The sequence below is a fragment of the Ursus americanus genome, chromosome 32 (assembly GCF_024610735.1).
Source record: "Ursus americanus isolate L20-20 chromosome 32, mUrsAme1.1.p, whole genome shotgun sequence".
In the NCBI taxonomy this organism is placed as follows: Eukaryota; Metazoa; Chordata; class Mammalia; order Carnivora; family Ursidae; genus Ursus; species Ursus americanus.
The window spans coordinates 8,730,774-8,750,387 of NC_142158.1; the positions used below are offsets into that span (position 1 = coordinate 8,730,774).

General features: G+C 36.7%; 1 protein-coding gene across 17 annotated transcripts in view; it reads left to right on the forward strand.

Annotated features, from left to right (window-relative positions):
* Nucleotides 1–16,926, forward strand: part of PRP4K (pre-mRNA processing factor kinase PRP4K) — a 37,603-nt gene extending 20,677 nt beyond the window's left edge. The window contains exons 7-17 of one of the 17 annotated variants that reach the window (XR_015722510.1): nt 1,706–1,779; nt 3,308–3,398; nt 4,050–4,197; nt 5,121–5,258; nt 5,876–6,029; nt 8,907–9,021; nt 9,617–9,768; nt 11,124–11,210; nt 12,271–14,564; nt 14,955–15,000; nt 16,744–16,926. Coding sequence is in view for 1 of the 17 variants with exons in the window: in XM_045811516.2 (XP_045667472.1) it covers nt 1,706–1,779; nt 3,308–3,398; nt 4,050–4,197; nt 5,121–5,258; nt 5,876–6,029; nt 8,907–9,021; nt 9,617–9,768; nt 11,124–11,210; nt 12,271–12,474 (1,163 nt within the window). In the remaining 16 variants the exon portion in view is untranslated. Of the gene's footprint in view, nt 1–1,705; nt 1,780–3,307; nt 3,399–4,049; nt 4,198–5,120; nt 5,259–5,875; nt 6,030–8,082; nt 8,207–8,906; nt 9,022–9,616; nt 9,769–11,123; nt 11,211–12,270 lie in introns of those variants that run through there. The other 16 variants (XR_015722512.1, XR_015722513.1, XR_015722516.1 and 13 more) reach the window with 16 other exon arrangements.
* The last annotated feature ends 2,688 nt before the right edge of the window (nt 16,927–19,614 follow it).

Below are 19,614 nucleotides of genomic sequence, written 5' to 3' on the forward strand. Positions count from 1 at the left end.
CTCTGCTCCAACTACTGAACTCTGTTGTAACGCAGAGGCAGCTGTGTTCTCAAAAAAACTGTGTGGACACAAATTTAAATTTCGTATAATTTTCATATGTCACAAAATATTCTTCTGTTTTTCCCTAAAACCTTTCAAAATGTAAAAACGGGCCATATAAAAGCAATCAGGGGACCAAATTTACCCCACTGTTTTGTTTGCAAGCTCCGTTCTACCACATTGTAAGATATCCCAGGCTCACCTTGTGCATATCTTGCCCCAGAGCAGAAGCAGCTGTTGCTTCAGGGAACCGTAGTTCCATTTAATAGGAAGTGCCATTTAGATTTCACAAAGCACTTAGGAGTGCCCGTTATTCATGGGACTTTTCAGTGGACAAAGCTAGGACGTACATACATTTTTGGAGAGGGGAGGTTCATACTGAAAAATCGCCAAATCAGACTTGAGATTACGGGTTTTTATTAACGTCTTTGACTTTCTATTTGTTTCTTTTATAGTGAAAAACGTGATTCCTAATAACGTGATTATTTAGGTTATTTTGAAGCTTTTATTTACTTAGTTATCACCAATATTGAATGTAGTGAATGCAAATTGAAAATTTAATGACTCTTTTTATCCTTGGAATACATTCCAAGGTTTCGTGAAGTCATTTGAAATACTTCTGTGTGGTATACCCCTCATTTGATAGATTAGGCTTATTTTATTTGCTTTTGATTTTTAGGAATTTTCTGTTTGATTATTAAAATGTCTTTCATGTGTGTGTATTTGTATTCTGCCTACACAGGCAAACACAAAAATAGACACACACATTGGTATGAAAAGATCTTCATTCCTTTTTACAGCTCTGTGCTATTGCAGTGTAATGAATGTGGTAAGGTTTATTCACTGTGTCTTCTAATGGTGGATGTTTGGGTTGTATCCAGTTGTTGATTATTCATTGAAGGCTTAATTATAATGACGTTGCGCATTAAGTCCTTTTTTTAATGCTTACCACTGCGTCTTTGAAATTATTTCCTAGAGAAGTAGGGTTGCTGGGCCAGAAGAGTATAATTGTGCTGTGTTTCCAAATTTTAGTCTGTAAGGCTTGCACCGTTTTGCCTCTCGCAAGTAATGTCTGAGTACTTGCTTATCAGGGCCTTGTTACCAGGATGTTGTCATACTTTTGTTTTTTTTAGCCCGTCTCAAAAGAGAGAGGGTATTTCATTGTAATTTTAATTTGTATTTCCCTTACTGTAAGTGAGATCGGGTGTATGTTCATATGCTTAAAGCCATCGCATTCTTTTTTTCTTTCTTTCTTTAAGGAACTCCTTTTATTTCTGAGGTTATTGGACTTTTTAGGGGAGAAATACATAGAGATCTAGATCTATAGTGGGGCTAGTAATCTTTTGAGATTTAAGTTGCAATTTGGAAATAGAATTTTTTAAAGAGGCACTTTTTATTTTAATACATAATCGGTATTTAAAGGTAGCGTATTAATTTAACAATGGAGAAAGTACTGACGTTAGGTCTTCCAACTTTCTAAAATGCATCCTTTTTTTAAAAAATGTATAGCTTTATATATCTTAAGTGTTACAAAGTGACTTTAAGTTGGGTATTAATGAAAAACTCATGTGCAAGTTTAATTGCTAGTGATATTACATTGATGACTTATTTGTGTTTTAATTTGTATCCCTTCGTTTTTCAAATATTACTGTTAATTTCCATTAAGGTTCATCTCAGAAAAAGCTCTTGGCACCTGATATGTTTACAGAATCTGATGATATGTTTGCTGCCTATTTTGATGTAAGTAATTTTAAGTCATAAAAACATAACTGTTAAAATATATATAGGGGCGCCTGGGTGGCTCAGTCAGTTAAGCATCTCCCTTTGGCTCAGGTCATGATCCCAGGGTCCTGGGATCAAGCCCCACATCGGGCTCCTTCCTCAGTGGGAGGCTGCTTCTCCCCTGCCTGTTGCTCCCCCTGCTTGTCCTTGCTCTCTCCTCCTCTCTCTGTGTCAAATAAATAAAATATTTATTTAAAAAAAAATATATATATATATACAAAATTATGTCTGTGTTGTATAGAGAGAGAGAAAAGGATAGAGCAAATGAGTAAATGGTAATATTTGGATAGTCTGAGTGAAGGGTATCTGGAAACTCTTTGTACTAGTGTTGCAACATTTCTCTGAGTCTAAAATTAGGTCAAGATTTTAAAAACAAGTATGGCAGAACAAGCTGAGAGCTTCAAAAAAGTTAAACACCAAATGACTTAAACATGTAGTTATTTTTTTGAAACATTTTTTTGGATTTACACACCGGGGCGGTGGTGCTTAGTGAGTTGAAACAAGATGATGATAATTTCCAGGTCCATATTAGGACAGAGTCCACTTAAGGCTTTGATATTGTGGGTGATTGAGAACTTAGGACTTGGATCATTCACTGAAGAGTTGGGAATGTTAATTACAAGGAAGAGGTTAAGAAATTTTCGTTTTTTAGCTATTAGTGACTTTTCTTGAAAAAGTCTTAAAAACATGTTTAAAAGTATGAGACCATTTTCATTATAAATTCAAGAGAACATGAGAAGTAAGGAGGCTTTGGCAAGGGAAAGCGGAGGGGTAAACATAAAAATAGAGTAAAATTAAGCAGTCTGTGTCCAGGACCCTGAAGACATTGGTCATTGGCTTAAGTAATGTATCTGTATTTTGCAACAGGAAGAGGAAAACAAAGCTAGGTTAAGAGAGGATGAAATGATGATTAAGCCAGTGAAAGTATCAGCACCTGTCATTTGCTTGGACAATAGTGAAGGGTCTTCCAGGTATCATGGAAAGCGAGGTGTCGTACTCTTCAGAAGTGCCAAATACTCTTAATTTCCCACACAAACTGTTAGTGCAGCGTATATAAGAAGAGAAATTAAAGGGTGTTCCATGGACAAAGCAGTAAAAGTGAAAATTGGTAGGAGAGAGAATTGAACACTGTTAACTGAGTGCCCATCTGTAATTTTTGTCCTCCTTTGTCTGTTAATAGCTATAGAAAATCAAATCTGGTTTTGAGTTTTTGTTTTCATTTATAATCCCCTAGTCATATTCTTAAGAGTTTTTGAAGATAACTTTGTTAATTTTTTTTCTGAGCATTATTGTGGTATGAGCCTTTGGTAATCATGTTTCCAGCTGTATTGCATTTACAAAGGTGACAATAAGAGTTGACTTAATTTGGCTAAAATGTTTTTATTAAATTATAGCTGGTTTTCCCCATTTTGGCTTTAAAGGAAGTGCTTTAAATGTCTGCCTGATCAGTAAGTCAGTGGCTGTCTTGTTGCCTCCTTCATTTCAGAGTGCTCGTCTTCGGGCTGCTGGCATTGGAAAAGATTTCAAAGAGAATCCCAACCTCAGGGATAACTGGACAGATGCAGAAGGCTATTATCGTAAGTTCACAGTTCTGATTAATTTTAGAGTTCATTACAACATCTTGTGGATGTTGCTTGATGCAGTCACACGTTGGAGATCTCTGAAAGTCACATCACAGTGCCATCACTTAAAATGTGTGGCACATCTAATAGCTGCATGAACCCATGTTGTATTCTAGTAAGCAGCTCAGGAGCTTCGTGAAAGAAGTGAGGTAAAGACTTGATGTGCAACTTAAATCTATTCAAAGTTGTTTTCAGCCATGAGATAATCCTCCAGGAGGAAGGGGGAACGTCACTTGCTCGTCTTGATCTGAAACCAAGAAAAACGACATACAAGGAACTTGGGATGCCAGTCATGCAGTATTTGTCATGCAGGACTACAGTTGGAAACACTTCAGTGAGCACATTTCTTCCCTACTCAATGTTAAAATCCTCAGCAGTTGATAGGAAATGGGCATGCAGCTTGAACCACATTATGAAAGAATGACTGATGGAAGCTCGTCTTTGATTCTCCGTGGCGTCTAGAGAACCAGGCACACAGTAGAGATTTGACACATTTTTTTACGTGACTGCACCGTGTTTCTTTTGCTTTATTACGTGTATCTCATCATTTTGTTAAGTGAGTATTAATTATAGTCAGAATTCCCATTTCTTAATTTACTTTTTTAGGTGTGAACATAGGTGAAGTCCTAGATAAGCGTTACAATGTGTATGGCTACACTGGCCAGGGTGTCTTCAGTAATGTTGTACGAGCCAGAGATAATGCAAGAGCCAACCAAGAAGTGGCTGTAAAAATCATCAGAAACAATGAACTCATGTAAGTTCAGAAGACTTATGTAATGAAACCTAAAAACACAGGTATTCACAAATGAACATTTTTAAAAAGTAACACAATCTGTAAAAGTATTGCAGTTATAAAATCACAGAAGGCTGGTAGCGAATCTGTTGCCTTTTTTCCTTTTATGTAATAGAGGTAATTGCCATACCCATAGGTTTTAATAAGCACAGTCTATACCACACACTGAGCTGATGTTAAAGTCAACTTGCCATCGGCTTTAAAACACTGGAAGGAACTGTTACAGATGTATATTAACATCTTCAGCTGCCCTAGGCTTAGAAAATATTTCAAAGCCATTTTAAAAATATGACCTATTGACAAATTGTAACTAGAATTTTAGAGGAAAACCAAATGTTAATATTTGGTAAGACATCCATGTAGTGTGGTTCCATTTTTGTTAAAATCCGATTTACATCAAGACGTTTTTGAAATAAAAATGTACAAGATTGGGGGCACCCACGTGGCTCAGTTAAGCGTCCAACTCTTGATTCCGGCTCAGGTCATGATCTCAGGGTTGTGAGATTGAGCCCTATGTCTGGGTCAGCGCTGGGCGTGGAATCTGCTTAGGATTCTCCCGCTCCCTCTGCCCCTCCCCCCTCCCTGGAAAGAAAAAAGAAAATGTGCAAGATTGCATTCCCTTCAAGCAAAGTGTGTTTGTTCCTGCAGTGTTTCTTTCTGTTAATTGTTGTGGAAATAAGCTCCATGGAAACAATATTTGACTAAATATAATGTATTGTGTGAGTTACATACAGATTTGTCATTCCTCAGCAGATTTATCATTAGTAATTTAAAAATCCAAACTAGTTATCATATATGATACATCAGACTGGAACTAGTAAATATTGTTTAGTTTTCTTAAATTTCTCTATTCAGTTTTGAACTAATTTTCTTTTTCTTTTCAGGCAGAAAACTGGCTTAAAAGAACTAGAATTCCTGAAAAAACTCAATGATGCTGATCCTGATGACAAATTTCATTGTTTGCGACTTTTCAGACACTTTTACCACAAACAGCATCTCTGTCTCGTATTTGAACCTCTAAGGTATGCTGTCAAACTTTTACATTACTAAAAATTTAGATAAACACCATGACAAATTTCTGTGTGTTAATTTTTTCCGGTTAGCTCTGGTTTTGTTTTTTACTTTGATTCAGAACTAGCTTCGTGACAATCATTAATGTAAAGACAGTGATTAACCACATCCCATGTCAGACACTAACCTCATATAGCCTTCGGCTCAACAGAGATTCTCTGAAAGTTAAATACTTCCAGGAAGAATCACAGTGTAATAAAATGAAATGAGAGTAATGGAGTAGAAATACAGTTTTGATCTTCAAAAGTATGGCTTCAGTTTTGGGCTTTCAAATGTAAACCCATTCTAAAATCAATAGGAATTTTACCATTGTATGTCTTCCCTTCCATTTATTTTGAAAATTGAGTTTTATTGGAAAACTGTCTTATATACTCATGTTCCTGTGCTCTCATTTCCATGTAGAATAATTTATTAAACATCTGGGGGTGCTCACGAACAGATACTTTCCTTTTAGTTAATATTTTGGATTTGATTTTACTTTATGCTTGAACATGTTTTTACCTTTTTTATTTCCATTTTGCATTGTAACCCCTAATTTTGTGGGCTTTTTTTTTCTCTCTCCTAAAAGTATGAATTTACGAGAGGTGTTAAAAAAATATGGTAAGGATGTTGGTCTTCATATTAAAGCTGTAAGATCCTACAGTCAGCAGTTATTCTTGGCATTAAAACTCCTTAAAAGATGCAATATCCTTCATGCAGATATCAAGCCAGACAATATCCTGGTAAGTCAAACAATCAGGGTGCCTTGCACATCCATATAAGTTCTTACCAGTAATGTGATAACCACTGTATTATTCTAGAAATGATGTCGTAATAACTCAGCATATTAATTACCCATTACAAAAGACTTAACCAGTGTTTACTTTTTTGGAAGTTGGTCCATGAAATTTTATAGTAAAGTATGAAGAAAGAGAGAATAGGTTATTGTCTTAATTTTTTCCTTTAGATTGATGGATTTAGAGTACACACAAATCCCAAGAGTGCCTTAATGTATTAACACTGGGCTTCCTCTGGTATCTAAACAGAAAAAATGCGCATGTTGCTGTTTCGAAATAGTGTTTACAGCTCTTTGTTCTCTGATTTGTGGTCTGACAGGCTAGGAGACATTTAAAGGAACTATCTCTTAAATAGATGTATGGAGTAGTGTTTTTTAGGTGCTCGGGAGGGACCCAAAGACAGCAGAGCTCAGTTGTGATTAGGTGTTACGTTGAAAGGCTTTCCTTCCACATTCTTCATCTCTTAACTAAAGACTTCTGGCTAGGTAATACGCAGCTTTCATAGGGTTTGTTTGTGTTATTTAAATTTAGAAGTAATACGTTCTCATAGGGGAGCGATAAATGCACACATAACGCTTCCTTCCCTGGCCCTATTTCTTCACCCCTGTTCTGAGGTATTCAGAGTTGGGAGTGTGTTCACAGCTTGGGGAATTCCTAGCTTGTCTACTAATAACATTCTACACTTTTTTTCTTTTTTTAAGATTTTATTTATTGAAGACCGTGAGAGAGAGCATAAGCAAGGGGGGAGGGGCAGAGGGAGAGGGAGAAGCAGACTCTCCATTGAGCAGGGAGCTCAACTCGGGGCTTGATCCCAGGACCCTGAGATCATGACCTGAGCCAAAGGCAGATGCTTAACTGACTTGAGGCACCCAGGTACCCTATATTCTACACTTTTAGAAGATTATGATCTCATTAAAGTTTGTTAAGGACTCCTCATCAGTAGCTTAGCTCTTGGTTCAGATTTTTCTTCTTTTTTAATATCTTAAAGTATTTCCTTCCAGACAACCACGTTAATGATGAGACATTCCATCGTAATAGGTTTTGACTTTACAATGTGTTACATATGTTATATAACCTGGGGTTAGAGGAGCTAAGTAATTACAGTGAAATAAATGAATTATAGACTTCATGTTAGGAATGAATTGTAGACTTGTCAACTTCATAGTTAATTTTTACCTCAGTTTTGTTTCTCTTTTTTAAATTGTGAAATACACCATCTGTATCAAAGAATGTATAAAATATGTAAAATTTAATGGTAACTATGCAGTGAACATCTGTGTAACCACCGTAGAAGTTAAAGAATAAGACATTTACCAGTGTCTTAGGAGCTCTTGTCTTTAAAACTTCATTTTCATTGAGTTCCTGCTACTGTAGTGTAGGTTTACACATGGACTTCAGACATTGGCTGTTGTCTCCTTCCTGAGAAAGGAGGAAGTAGACATCAGAAACTAGAGCAAGCTGTTTGTGAATGAAAATCCAAAGCTTTTAGCCCAGGATCTCAACCATCAGTGTGGTAGGAGTACCACGTTCCTCATGGAGGACAGACGTTGTGTAGCCAAACTGGAGAAGTGCGCATAAGTGTGGATACCCTGTGACTGTTGAAGGCATTTTAGCCAGCCCGAGTCCTACTGATAGGTTCTCATTTTAAAATTGTTTTGGGATTTCTCTGGGTTTTAAACTGCATCTTAAGTAGCTAAGTGCAGTTCAGACTTTAAAAAGCTTCAGAAATACTTTTGCATTTGAAGATCCTGATTTTCCTGATCCCCCCAGGTGAAGAGAATGGTTATGGATATGGCAGTGTAAAATAATCATTTCCATTAATAGCTTAATTCTGTGGATATCATCTGTAATGGGCCAATTGGTAACACTGACCAAGCTTTATGATATCCCAGTAGAAAGTTCCTAGGACTATTTATTTAAAGTATTATGTTACTTTGGGGTGGGAACTATAGGCCAAGTTCAAGTCCCAACTCGGAATTTGTGTGTGTCTCTTTTGAAGGGGGGAAGGGACTCTGGAATATGAATTATCTTCACTTGTTAATCCTGAACATGCTTCTGACTCATGAGTGGCAGCAGCCATGGGAGCAACTCCAGCCTTTCTCAGCAGATGTCACTGTTACTGTGTATGTTGAAGTATTTACAAAGGAAAAAAGAAACAAATAACTAATATAGAGTTCATATTTATCAGTTGTGCCAAATATATTTAACATTTTGTTGACTAATACCTTCTTTATATTTAAGGGATTTAATATTTTTTAGACTTGAGGTGAATGCTAAATTTGGGATGGTCTAGCAGCTTCGGATGAAGAATGTTTTCATTCTGTTTTTGTCCAGATTCGGTCTGAATCATCCTCTGCTTTCATTGCTATCATAATTTTCTGGCAACTGAAAGTTAATATCAGTCAACTGAAAGTTAATCTAGGTCTGATCCCTTATTAATGAGTTGTCTTCATGTTCCTTTAAATAGTAACTTGACATTATTCAGGTATTCTGGGGATTTTTTAGAAGATGCTTTGCTTCAAAGAGATTTTTCTCTTACTACCCCTCCCTTTTCAAAGTAGCATTGGTTAAAATTAAATGTACTTGGTATTATCCCATATTTCCTCACTGAAAAAAGTTCTTTTACTAATTATAATCAAATATTTGATAGCTCTTAATTTTTTATAATTAGGAAATTGAGTTATAATTAGAAAAGGAATTATAAAATGGGTAACTTTGTTTTCAGTATTGGAAGTAACTTCTCAAAGCCAATTATTTTTATCTGATTACTTGTTTTAATTATTTCTGGCATGAATTAAACTTCCATGATAAAATGTTTTGCAGGTTAATGAATCAAAAACTATTTTAAAGCTCTGCGATTTTGGGTCAGCTTCACATGTTGCGGATAATGACATAACACCTTATCTTGTCAGTAGATTTTATCGTGCTCCTGAAATCAGTAAGTTTCTTCAAATGTTCTTTGACCTGGGCCATCCTATGCAGTGGAAACAGCATATTTAATGTCTAAGTACCGTTTTCCATCGCACTTCAGCAGCTGCACGAGGTCATTGATGAGGAAGGGAACCGTAGCAAGTTCATCCTCCTCAGGTGGAATGGTGGTAGTTGTGACAGGAGTCTTGATCATGTCTGGCAAGAGTAGCAAAACAGTTGTGGAAAATCCTCGGCTTTAGAAGACTGCTCTTGATTACTCAAGGTCTGATTATCACATTTATGGATTGTATGGGGCCTTTGTTTTTGCTCTTCCTGTTGCCTTGGTTGAGGCTGGTTAGCACCTCCACCAAAGGTGAAATGAGAAAAGACGTACACATTTCCTTTTGCCCCCTCCTTCAGTTCCTTCCACATTCCCTCATTTTTTTAAGGTTTTTAAGTTTAAGAGTCTGTTAAGAATTAATGGGGAAAAAACCTGAAGCTAATGCCAAAGTGAGGAATTAAGATTGCAGTTATGTAGGCCAAGCTAAATTAATCCCCTATTAACGAGAATAAGTAGTTGATTGTTTCTGTCATCCTGTATTAAGCTTCCATTTTGTTTTCAGTTATAGGTAAAAGCTATGATTATGGTATAGATATGTGGTCTGTAGGTTGTACCTTATATGAACTCTACACTGGAAAAATTTTATTTCCTGGCAAAACCAATAACCATATGTTGAAGCTCGCCATGGATCTCAAAGGAAAGATGCCAAATAAGGTAGGACATTAACGTGAGCTGGTTTTTTTTCAAGGTCTTAGCCATAGTTTACAGTAGACCAGTGGATTGCTGACACTTCACTCATCACTAGTGGCTATAAAACCATTTCAGAAAGGCAGGTATATGGCTCCTGTGATTCCTTAGCTCTTTTTCATTTCTGCTGTTTAAAAACAGTGGTTCCAACCAGCCAAGAGCTATCAGAAGTGAATAAAAGAACTCCATTTTCCTGTTCCCCTCTGATGTCCCTCTTTGCTTTTCTTTATTCTCTTAAATTAAGCAGGAGGGTAGGGGCCTATAATTTAGAATAGAATTGGAATTTAGGAAAAGGGATTGATCAGCATAAATTTGTTAAGCACCATACTTGTATATATGACTGTTTCATATCTTTGTTCTTCCCTTGTTCCATTTATTATCCTTTAATGATGGGCAGAGAAGCAGCCTTGGGAGCACACCGTTATTGGTAACAGCACCAAACATGCTTGAGAGGTGGAATGAAAAAAGATGCAGGTCAGGTTAGTTCAGATGTGAAGAAGGGCTCAGTTGTCAGAGAATGACGGGTGAATACTGGAAAAGGAACTTGATGGCCATCAGTTTATTAAAGATTGGAAGTTGTTTGGGAAAGGAAGGTACCAAGAAAAACTCACTTAAAATTGACCTCTTTCTAACATAAAACTCACCCTTAATGCTTCAGCTACAATAATTAGTTTCAGAAATGAAGCAGAAACTTTAGGCATTTATAAACCTGAGGGCCGTATCTTAAACTTTGATGATTTCCGCTTATTTGCTGAATTTCTGAGAGATTACAGATTTCTCACCTTATAGGTCAGAAGCCATTATGTTTTTTAGGTACTGTCCAAATTCTTTCATGTTGGACTTCTTTAGAATAAGTTACACAGAAATCGGTACTTGTTGGTACTTGTTTTAATGAGATCTGACCTGTATCATTTCAGGGCTATTGGAACGTAATTTGTAAAATGTCGTCGGGTCTCTTAAACTGCCAAGAGAAAAGGCCCCAAATGTGTATTATTTTTCCTGTCTAAGAACAAATGATTTTGTCTTTGAGTCTCAATTTTGAATAGTAAAAGCACAACGTGATATTATCATTGGTTAAGTCACTGCCTGGGAAAATATGATTTCAAGTTATTAAGTAGTTTCAGGCACAGCGTTTATATTAGCTTTTTCAAAGATGTTGAGCTCTCCAGAGCAAGGAATCTAAGAGATTCCTTAAACGAGAAGACAAACCCAGAGAGACTGACTAAATAAGTCTTATTTGTGACTTGTTATGTTAAATTGTTGGTAGGCCAGACTGTTTCATAATAGTTCAAAACCCAAGTTTTATTTTGCTTTATTGCCAGATGATTCGGAAAGGCGTATTCAAAGACCAACATTTTGATCAAAACCTCAACTTCATGTATATAGAAGTTGACAAAGTAACAGAGAGGGTAAGTCTCTTTTAACTGCTACGTTAAATGATTGTCTTATTGTGAATGAGCTGAATACTGGGTGGTACTAGGAGGTGTGAATAGTTAAAACACTAAAAATAATTCCTTTTTCCTGGTGGCCAATTCCTGAATAAAACACAATGAGGTTATGAGAAAGAGGAAAGGATTTAAAAATGTTTGTCTAGTATAATGAGTCTATTTTTATCATAGGTCATGCTTAGGCCCTCTTCCTCTGTTCTTTAGATCATTTTCTTTCTCTGGCCTCCCATCCAGCTTCTGGACTGCTTACCAGAGTGATCTTCTTGAAAACAAATCTGATCATGTTATTCTCTATTCATTGGGTTCCTCTCTGAACTCTGCCGTCTTGAGCAGTTTGCACACCCCCTCATGGTACTCTGTAAACCCCCTCCGTCCACACTTGGCAGTCAGCTGAAGGGCGTGCTGTGTCATACCTCTCTGCCTTTGTTCACAGACCATCCTGACCTTATTTGCCTCCTCTACTTCCTCATCCCCTAAAAATAATTTATCCAACTTCAGGCCTCAGGGGAAATACACATTCTATATGAGCCTTTCCAAATCCTCCAGGTTGAAGTAAGGACTTCTCTGTTTTTGCCCCATTATATTGTCTGTTCCTAACTTCGTCAGAGCACTTAACAACAAACACTTCCATGTCTGTCTGTCACGATTTCGGGGTAGGGAGAGGACAGTTCAAACAATAAGTGCTTACTGTGAATTATTATTACTTACTTAACAGTGTGGGGATTTTCGTAGACTTCCTTTCTGTTAGCATTTTGATCTTTTTACAAACTTATAGTATGTTTTTTAAAAACTATCATAGCTAACTTGGGGTTGATTTTTTTTTTTTTAATTCAAGTTTTTTGGTTGCTTCTTAAAAAGATGTGGAGAATAGAGGAAGCCTTGTAGAAGTTTGAAATGAGTAGATGATGATATATATATGTGATATATATATTAGAAGTTCTGATAAACCAGGCAGTCTGATTTAAGGTACATATGCTTAGTAACTCATGTAGACGTACACGTTTTTAAAAATTATTTTTAGGAGAAAGTTACTGTCATGAGCACCATTAATCCAACCAAGGACCTGTTGGCTGACTTGATTGGGTGCCAGCGACTTCCTGAAGACCAACGTAAAAAAGTACACCAGCTAAAGGACTTGTTGGACCAGATCCTAATGTTGGACCCAGCTAAACGAATTAGCATCAACCAGGCCCTACAGCATGCCTTCATCCAGGAAAAAATTTAAATGAGATGAAGAAGCTCCAAGGGTTTGAGTAATTAAATACAAAGACTGAAGAAATTTCACAGCAGTTTATTAATGTATATAAACTTATAAATATTTCTCCAGCAAATTTGAGGAAGCATGATATATTTGAATTAACACCAAGGGTGATATTTCTTTTAGAAATGTTAGTTAATCTGTTTTGTGTCTTATGTGAAATTTCACTGTAGAACTGTTTTAATTGCCAAGACTGCACAAAATTACAGTGCTAATGTATATGGTTGCAGTTCACATAAAAGACAAAAGCATCTGTTATAAAATGAGTAGTAAGACTGGGTGGTTGATTTATTTTTAGCAAACTTGGCTTCATTTTGGTCTTCAGATAAAATGGCCAGCATAAATGCTGTTTATATTCACGTTTTCCTAGGTGTGTGTGTGCAGGCCACAGCAGCATGCCCTTGGTGTAGTCAGTGCCGAAAGGGGTCTGTTCCTTCTTGAGCCTGCCTGCAGGGATGGTCTCCTCTTTTAAAGCAGGTTGTGTACAACATTCAGTACACTGAAGGTAAGCTAAACCATCAACATCACTGGTGTTTTAAGATGTTATTTTATTGGAACAGTTGACAAATGAGGGATATTAGCTTTGTGGCGGAATTCCCTGCATGTGTGATAACTGATCTTGTTTTATTTTTTGGCATTGCAACTGTGGCATAGTTACAGTTTCTGTTGTGTTCATCACATTTAAAATTGGAAGAGCGTGCGCTTGATGGATAGAGCGCCTTCAGTGTACTGTTTCTTATTAACTTTAATTTTTTAAAATCAACTTGCTATAGACTTTATATACATTTTGTTAAATACAGTTCGTAGTGACGTAGAAAAAAGGCATAGTTTTCCTTTACTAATTACACATGTTGAGGCCTAATTCTGAAAGTCCTCATATTTAAAAGTTAGACAACATAATGAAATTTTTAACTATTTGTATGTCATTTTGAAAGTGTACTGCTTTATGGTAAAAGTGTTTTTCATTTGTTCATTGTTTTCATTATTTGTGATCATGTTGTCTTTCAATACAGGCATAAACCTTCCACTCTTGAACAAAGCAGCTGCTTTTTAAAAGCGGTAATTGCTTCTTTACCTTTTATTTCTTTTGTAAATGAAGCTTTTCTTTAAGAATGTGACTTTAAAGTGTTGTCTATTGCATAAAACAGTTGACACTCACTTACTGTAAAGTGAAGATTGTGCTCCTGCATGTGAAGTGGACCATGCAGATTTCTGTATGTTCTCAGTATGCATCACTAGATAATAAAGTCTTTTGTGAACAAGGCATTTGTAGCCATTTTTAAAAGTTTTTGTCTTCAGTGCTGGTAAGTCAGGTAAACCATAAATAGTTTAAAAGCAACCTTTCATTTCTTCCTTTAAGTCTTTGAAAGATTTATTTGTTAAAGCTGTAAGCTTGGCCACAAGTTGATTATTTTATTAATAGTCAGGATCCTAACTATTTCATCAAAAAAAAAAAATCCTACAAATAGTGTCAGCTTTCAGTATAGTGAGATAATTCCTGTAGGTTGCAGGGTGTAATTCAGGATTTAACTAATGTTTCTGCTATTTTCTCACTTTTCCTTTTGATGGTGCGGAAAGAGAAAAGGAAAACGGGGCACAGGCCACTCACCGCCTTCTCCAAGGGGTCTGATTTGCTGAGACACCAGCTTCACCTTCTTAACAAGGTTATTTCTGACAGCATGTGTAGATAAACATTTAGCAACGATTTAAAACAAAATCATGTAAATCAGCTTGGTTTTGCAACACAAAGGAATTTGTATTTTTAACATGGTAGGAGAGAATTTTCAGAAATGTATGTACATCTTTTCTGTTTGGGTGGTAAAATTAATGCTTATCTTCCTGAGCATTGTGGAAAATAACCAGATTTTGGGGGTTTAAATAAGATTTTTAAATTGTAAATGGGATTTTTTTATTCACCCAGGCACCTAATTACAACAAGCATGCACATTTTGGTGCGTTCAAGAATGGAAAATCAGAATAGCAGCATTCTTCTGGTGGGTTTTGCTCCATTTAAAGACATGAAATGAACTACAGCCAGGAAGGTGATAGATGATATAGTAAGCCAACTTTGAGTCTACACCCGTCCCTTCATGATTTAGACTTACTAAAAATAAATAAAAGGTGGTTTCCATCTTCAGGTAGAGTGAAGCCTTTTAAATAAGGCATCACAGGTGCAGCTTGTCTACCTTACCAAAATGGGTAGTGATTTTCCCACCATGACTTACTTTATTTTGGTGATAATATGCTGCATATTCAAGTCTTTTGTAGTTATTTTCACTCAAAATAGTTTACATTTTGATGCTTCTGGTGATTTTCATGGCTTCATTTTGTATAATTATTTAATAAGTAAGTTAACTTCCACTAGAAACAGTTCATCTTATGCCTTCAAAACTATTACCTATTATTTAAAAAACAAAGTTGCTTGTTACTTGTTCTTTGTGTTTTAGGTGCAGTTCAGTGGAAGATGATGACAGCCAGAAGACATGAGCTAAGGTTTCTGTCCTATAAAAGATTTAAAAAAAAAAAAAAAGAAAAAGAAAGAAAAAGAAAAAAAAAGGAATTCTCCATTTAATTTTTTGTCTACTTTTAGTTTTCAGCATTATGATTTGGATTTTGTTAATGTTTGGCACTTAGAGTAGTAGTGCTATTGTGCTGTTTGTAAAAGTGCTTGTTTTATCATGCTTCCTGCCTCCCCTCCCCCAGTATAAACAGTGGTCAAATTTAGTGATACTATGAAAGATTCTTGAATGGTGAGATTCCACATAACACATGGCCATCAAAATTGGTTCCTAGGGGTTACTAGGAAAATAGAAACCACCAAAATTACACACATCAAAAAGTAGTCTTTAGGTATCTTATCTCCTTGCAGATGCAAAAGACTAGAAAGGGAAACTTTAAGAACACTTTTATTCAACTCCTTTAATACTCTATTCCCCGACTTTCCCTTTTAGTAACTGTTTTTGCAAGTGCTCCAGTCATGGTCCTAAGATAGGCAGAATATTTAGACCCACAGTCAGTTTTTCTTCTTAAGTGAGAGAAGTAGATTTTGTTCCCAAATTTAGAATTCTAGATTTGTCTACTGGAAAGGAACCCTGTAAACATTCTTTATATACATATACATGATTTTATTTGAATTAGTAATTTTGCTGAGGCAGAAATTTGGAACTTTGTAAGACCTCTGTTAGATGATGGTCATAATTTAGTGAATTTCTTTAGCCTGCATTCATATTTCAAAGTAGCTGTATAGTTTTCAAATAAGTTAATCTCTGATGAAGTATTTGTTTTATTATACTTCAAAATACCACGTGGTTGTCAGATGTCAGCATTCCTAAGTCTTAGGACATAACCCTCAAAAAGGTCATAGTTCTTTCTGTAATCAGGGTAGGTGAGATCTGGAAAACAGATACACTGTAGACCCTTTTCTCTATATGGACCTTATTCTTGAAAGTATCAGACATCAGGTTGTGAAGTATCGAGGTTTTGAAGGAGGGGAGCATCTTGTCATAAATTTTAAAGACCCCCCCCCCAAAAAGACCTTCCCAGTATTCATATTCGTCCCCTAGTCCTTATTAGTTGCATCCTGTTTATTCCCCAGTATATAATTCATTCCACTCCACTACTTTCAAAATAAGTTGATTTTTTTTACTGTAATTTCTTTTCTATTACAATAACCAGCTTTTTTCTCCAAAACAAATACTCAGGACATTTCTACAATACAAAAAATGTATGTTTTATGGTATGTGGTAGAGGCAGAGAAATGTAGTGTTCTCAGGTCTGTTTCATATTTGCATTCCTCCTATGCTTTACCTGTTCTTTGTCATCATTTTGTAACGCTAGATGGCTAGGTAAAAATACAATCTCTGGAATGAAACAGAGGAATCCCATATCTTCAAATTTAGGCCAAGTAGTTAAAGAATACCCTTTTAAATGTTGGAGATAGGAAAGAAGTATATACTCAAGTAATTTCCTTTGATTAGTTATGATGACATCATTAGAAATTGGGCTTCATAGAAAGTTTCTTGTAGTATCCTAGTTCAAGCATATATTCAACATGAGTTTTATCATCCTCCTAGATGGAATGTCTTCTTTATGGAAATGTTTACTACAAATTCATTTGTGTTTTTTTACATGTCAATAATGTACACTAAATTGACTTTTAAAATGTTTTCCAGTTATTTGATAGGTATCATCATGGCATCTTTAATTTTTTTTTTTTTTTTCTCCTTCTGTATGTAGGGTAAGGGACTGTTCTTCTGAAGAATCTTTCCATTTAGTGATCAAGATTTGGAAGCTGGTCTCTGAAAATACTCAATATGTATCCCAGTTACTCATGGTATCATTTGAATTGTAACTTGCAATTTAGCAGTAATGTTTCCAGTTATTGGGAAAACTTAATAAAATATGCCTCTTGTTACCGTATTGTTTCCTGATTTTTCCTTTCTGGAGTTTGCTATTTTACATTTAGTTTTAAGTTAAAACACCCATTTCCTACCTAAAGTTTCTTAGATGCTATTTCACTGGTGTTCATAGAAGTGCTTTGAAAGGTATTCCGTGCCCAAATATGATTGGCAGCTGCCAGACTAAAGTTAGATATTTATGTTAAAACTTCTCAGAAGATACCTGATGTGTGTTTGTGAATCTTGGTGAAGGAGAAAGGTGTAGAGAGAAGCGGAACCTGCTGCATGGAAACGGCCAGTTTCCATGATCGTCCTTACAGAAACATCAAAGTGCTTCCTAGCAACTAAGTGCAGAGCGCATGCCCAAGGGTGGGGTGTTCCTGTTGTCGTATGTGTATTTCTGATTTGGTTATCCTAATAATAGAAACATCATAAGTAATGAGATAACTCCCATAACTCCCTTTTCTGTAATGATTGAAATCAATTGGTTCATTGTAGATGGGGAAGCCTGACAAATATTGGACTACATCCTTAGTCTGTCCACACCTCATTTTCTTTTAAGGAAGTGTTCTCACTTAAAAAACTGTAAAATACTTGAGGGATGGGGAGATTGAGGGAATCTTTAATGCAAAGCAGGACTGGAGGAGGCAGGGCCAGTGTCCGGCCGTGTGGGATACACCTGACCTAGCAGGTGCTACCTTCACGTAGTGGTCGAGTCCTGGCTTTTGTAAGAAATAACGGCAGTGGCTCTGGACAGCTGCCTTGCAAAGGCCCCAGTTGTAGTTCTCTACTTGGGCTGACAGAGTGTTAAGACCTACATATTCCTCTGTCTAAAGCAACTGACCAGGGTCGTGAGATCCTGTTTATTAGGGAAGGTAGTATGCAGGGTGCATTGGGTTTAGGAGGGGGTTATGGCAAATTTTGAAGAGAACTTTTCTACGTGTGCTTTCTTTTATGAGAAAGAATCTGCCTTGGGTAAGATCCAAAAAGGAGCTAAGAAAAGGTGTCAGTACTGGACAGCCAAAACATGGGGAATTTATGAGCAAGCCAGAAAGCCAAATTCAACTAAAATTTTCTGAACAGAATTACTTCAATTTATATGTGTCTGTTAGAGCTGCCAAGTGTTTCTTCAAAAATAGTGGTAGAAGTTTGCTTCCAACAGGTTTGAAAGATAGCCAAGTCTTTCGAGTTTGTTGGTAACTACAGTGCCCACCCCCAATGATAAGTTTTTCTCTTAGCCAAATATTGCCTGTTTTACTCCCATCACTTTACAAGACGAACTTAAGATGGCTACATATACTTCCTATGTATGTGCTGCTTCTGGCCTCATTTTAGGGACTCCATTTAAATAAAAAATTTCGACTATTTTTACTAATGATCATAACGTTAAAATAAGTACCTTTGCGTCATAATTGAAGTCAGCATTGCTGCTAATGCATTTTTTACATAGTTATATTTAAAGCAATTTGGGACTAATTGAGAACTCTGATAGGTGTTGCAGTAACTAGCTCCTTTTTTAGGTCTAATGGCATCCTAAATAAAGTAGCATGGTTATGCTTCCAGTAAGAAATTTGCCCTACCTCTCTCGAAGACCTCAAAGCCCAGAATCTGTCTCCTCCCACCCCACAAAGCGGTCCTTCCATACAGGCATCTGTTTCTTGGAACTGCTGACACACGGATCTTCTATTAACTCTACCTCTAAAATACTCCTTCCTGCATCGTTTCCCATCTCCCATGTCCACTCCCACTCCTGGTCTTCCTGGAAACCAGGGCTTGTGTCTTCATCACTCCATGGCATGTTCCTGGCGCCGGGCACATGCCTTACAAGGAGAGGCAGCTCATTCCATCCAGTGTGCCCTCCTGTGTCATTCCTGTTTCCCCCTGATCTATTTTTGTAATTTGCCAGGCACTTGACTCAATCCTGACATGAGTATATGAGAGAAAAGATCGTCTGCCCACCTGACACATTAGGAAAGTGAAGAACCGAGGTTAAGGCACCCGCCTGAGGTGCAGATCCGTTAAGTGGCAGAGCCCGGCTGTGGGGCCAGTGCTTGTCGCTGCTGTGTCACATAACGTCCCAAGGCTGGGCCACGTCCTTTCCTTCGTCGAATACTTTGAAGGGTATCTACGTGCCAGGCAATGATTGTTCAGGACAGAGTGAACAGAACAGGCATGTCCCTTTCCTGAAGCTTTTACAGATAAAAATTACATCATTACAACCCTAAAGGTGAGGGGATAAAATCCAAGCAGGTAAGGAAGGTAGAAATGAGAATGGGTACAAGGGCTGCCAAATAAGGCTCAGGACTCAAGTTAGAATTGTTAAGAATGAGAGGAAAGGTGGTTGACAGGGGAAACGAGAGACCATTATAAGCTGGGATGGAGTGAAAGCGTGAGTCCATTTTTACATTCTGTTCTGTGAAAGGAATGTTCTACCACTTTGTATAATGATACCAACTGTATGGGATTTAGGTAAAATTCTGTTCTATGATAAGTTATCCTGAACAGCTAAGTTTATTATTCTATTGCCGTGTTGATGCAGTTCCAGAAAATTCTTTGAAATTTATCTAAAAACTAAGCCTATTCTCTTTGACCTCTGCTGCTAAGAAAATTCTTTGAGCCTTATTCTTTTACTAAAAATAGAGGAAACTGAAGTCACAGTTGCTCTCTTCAACATGTATTTGAATTGTCTTTTAATTGATTTCCCCCATCC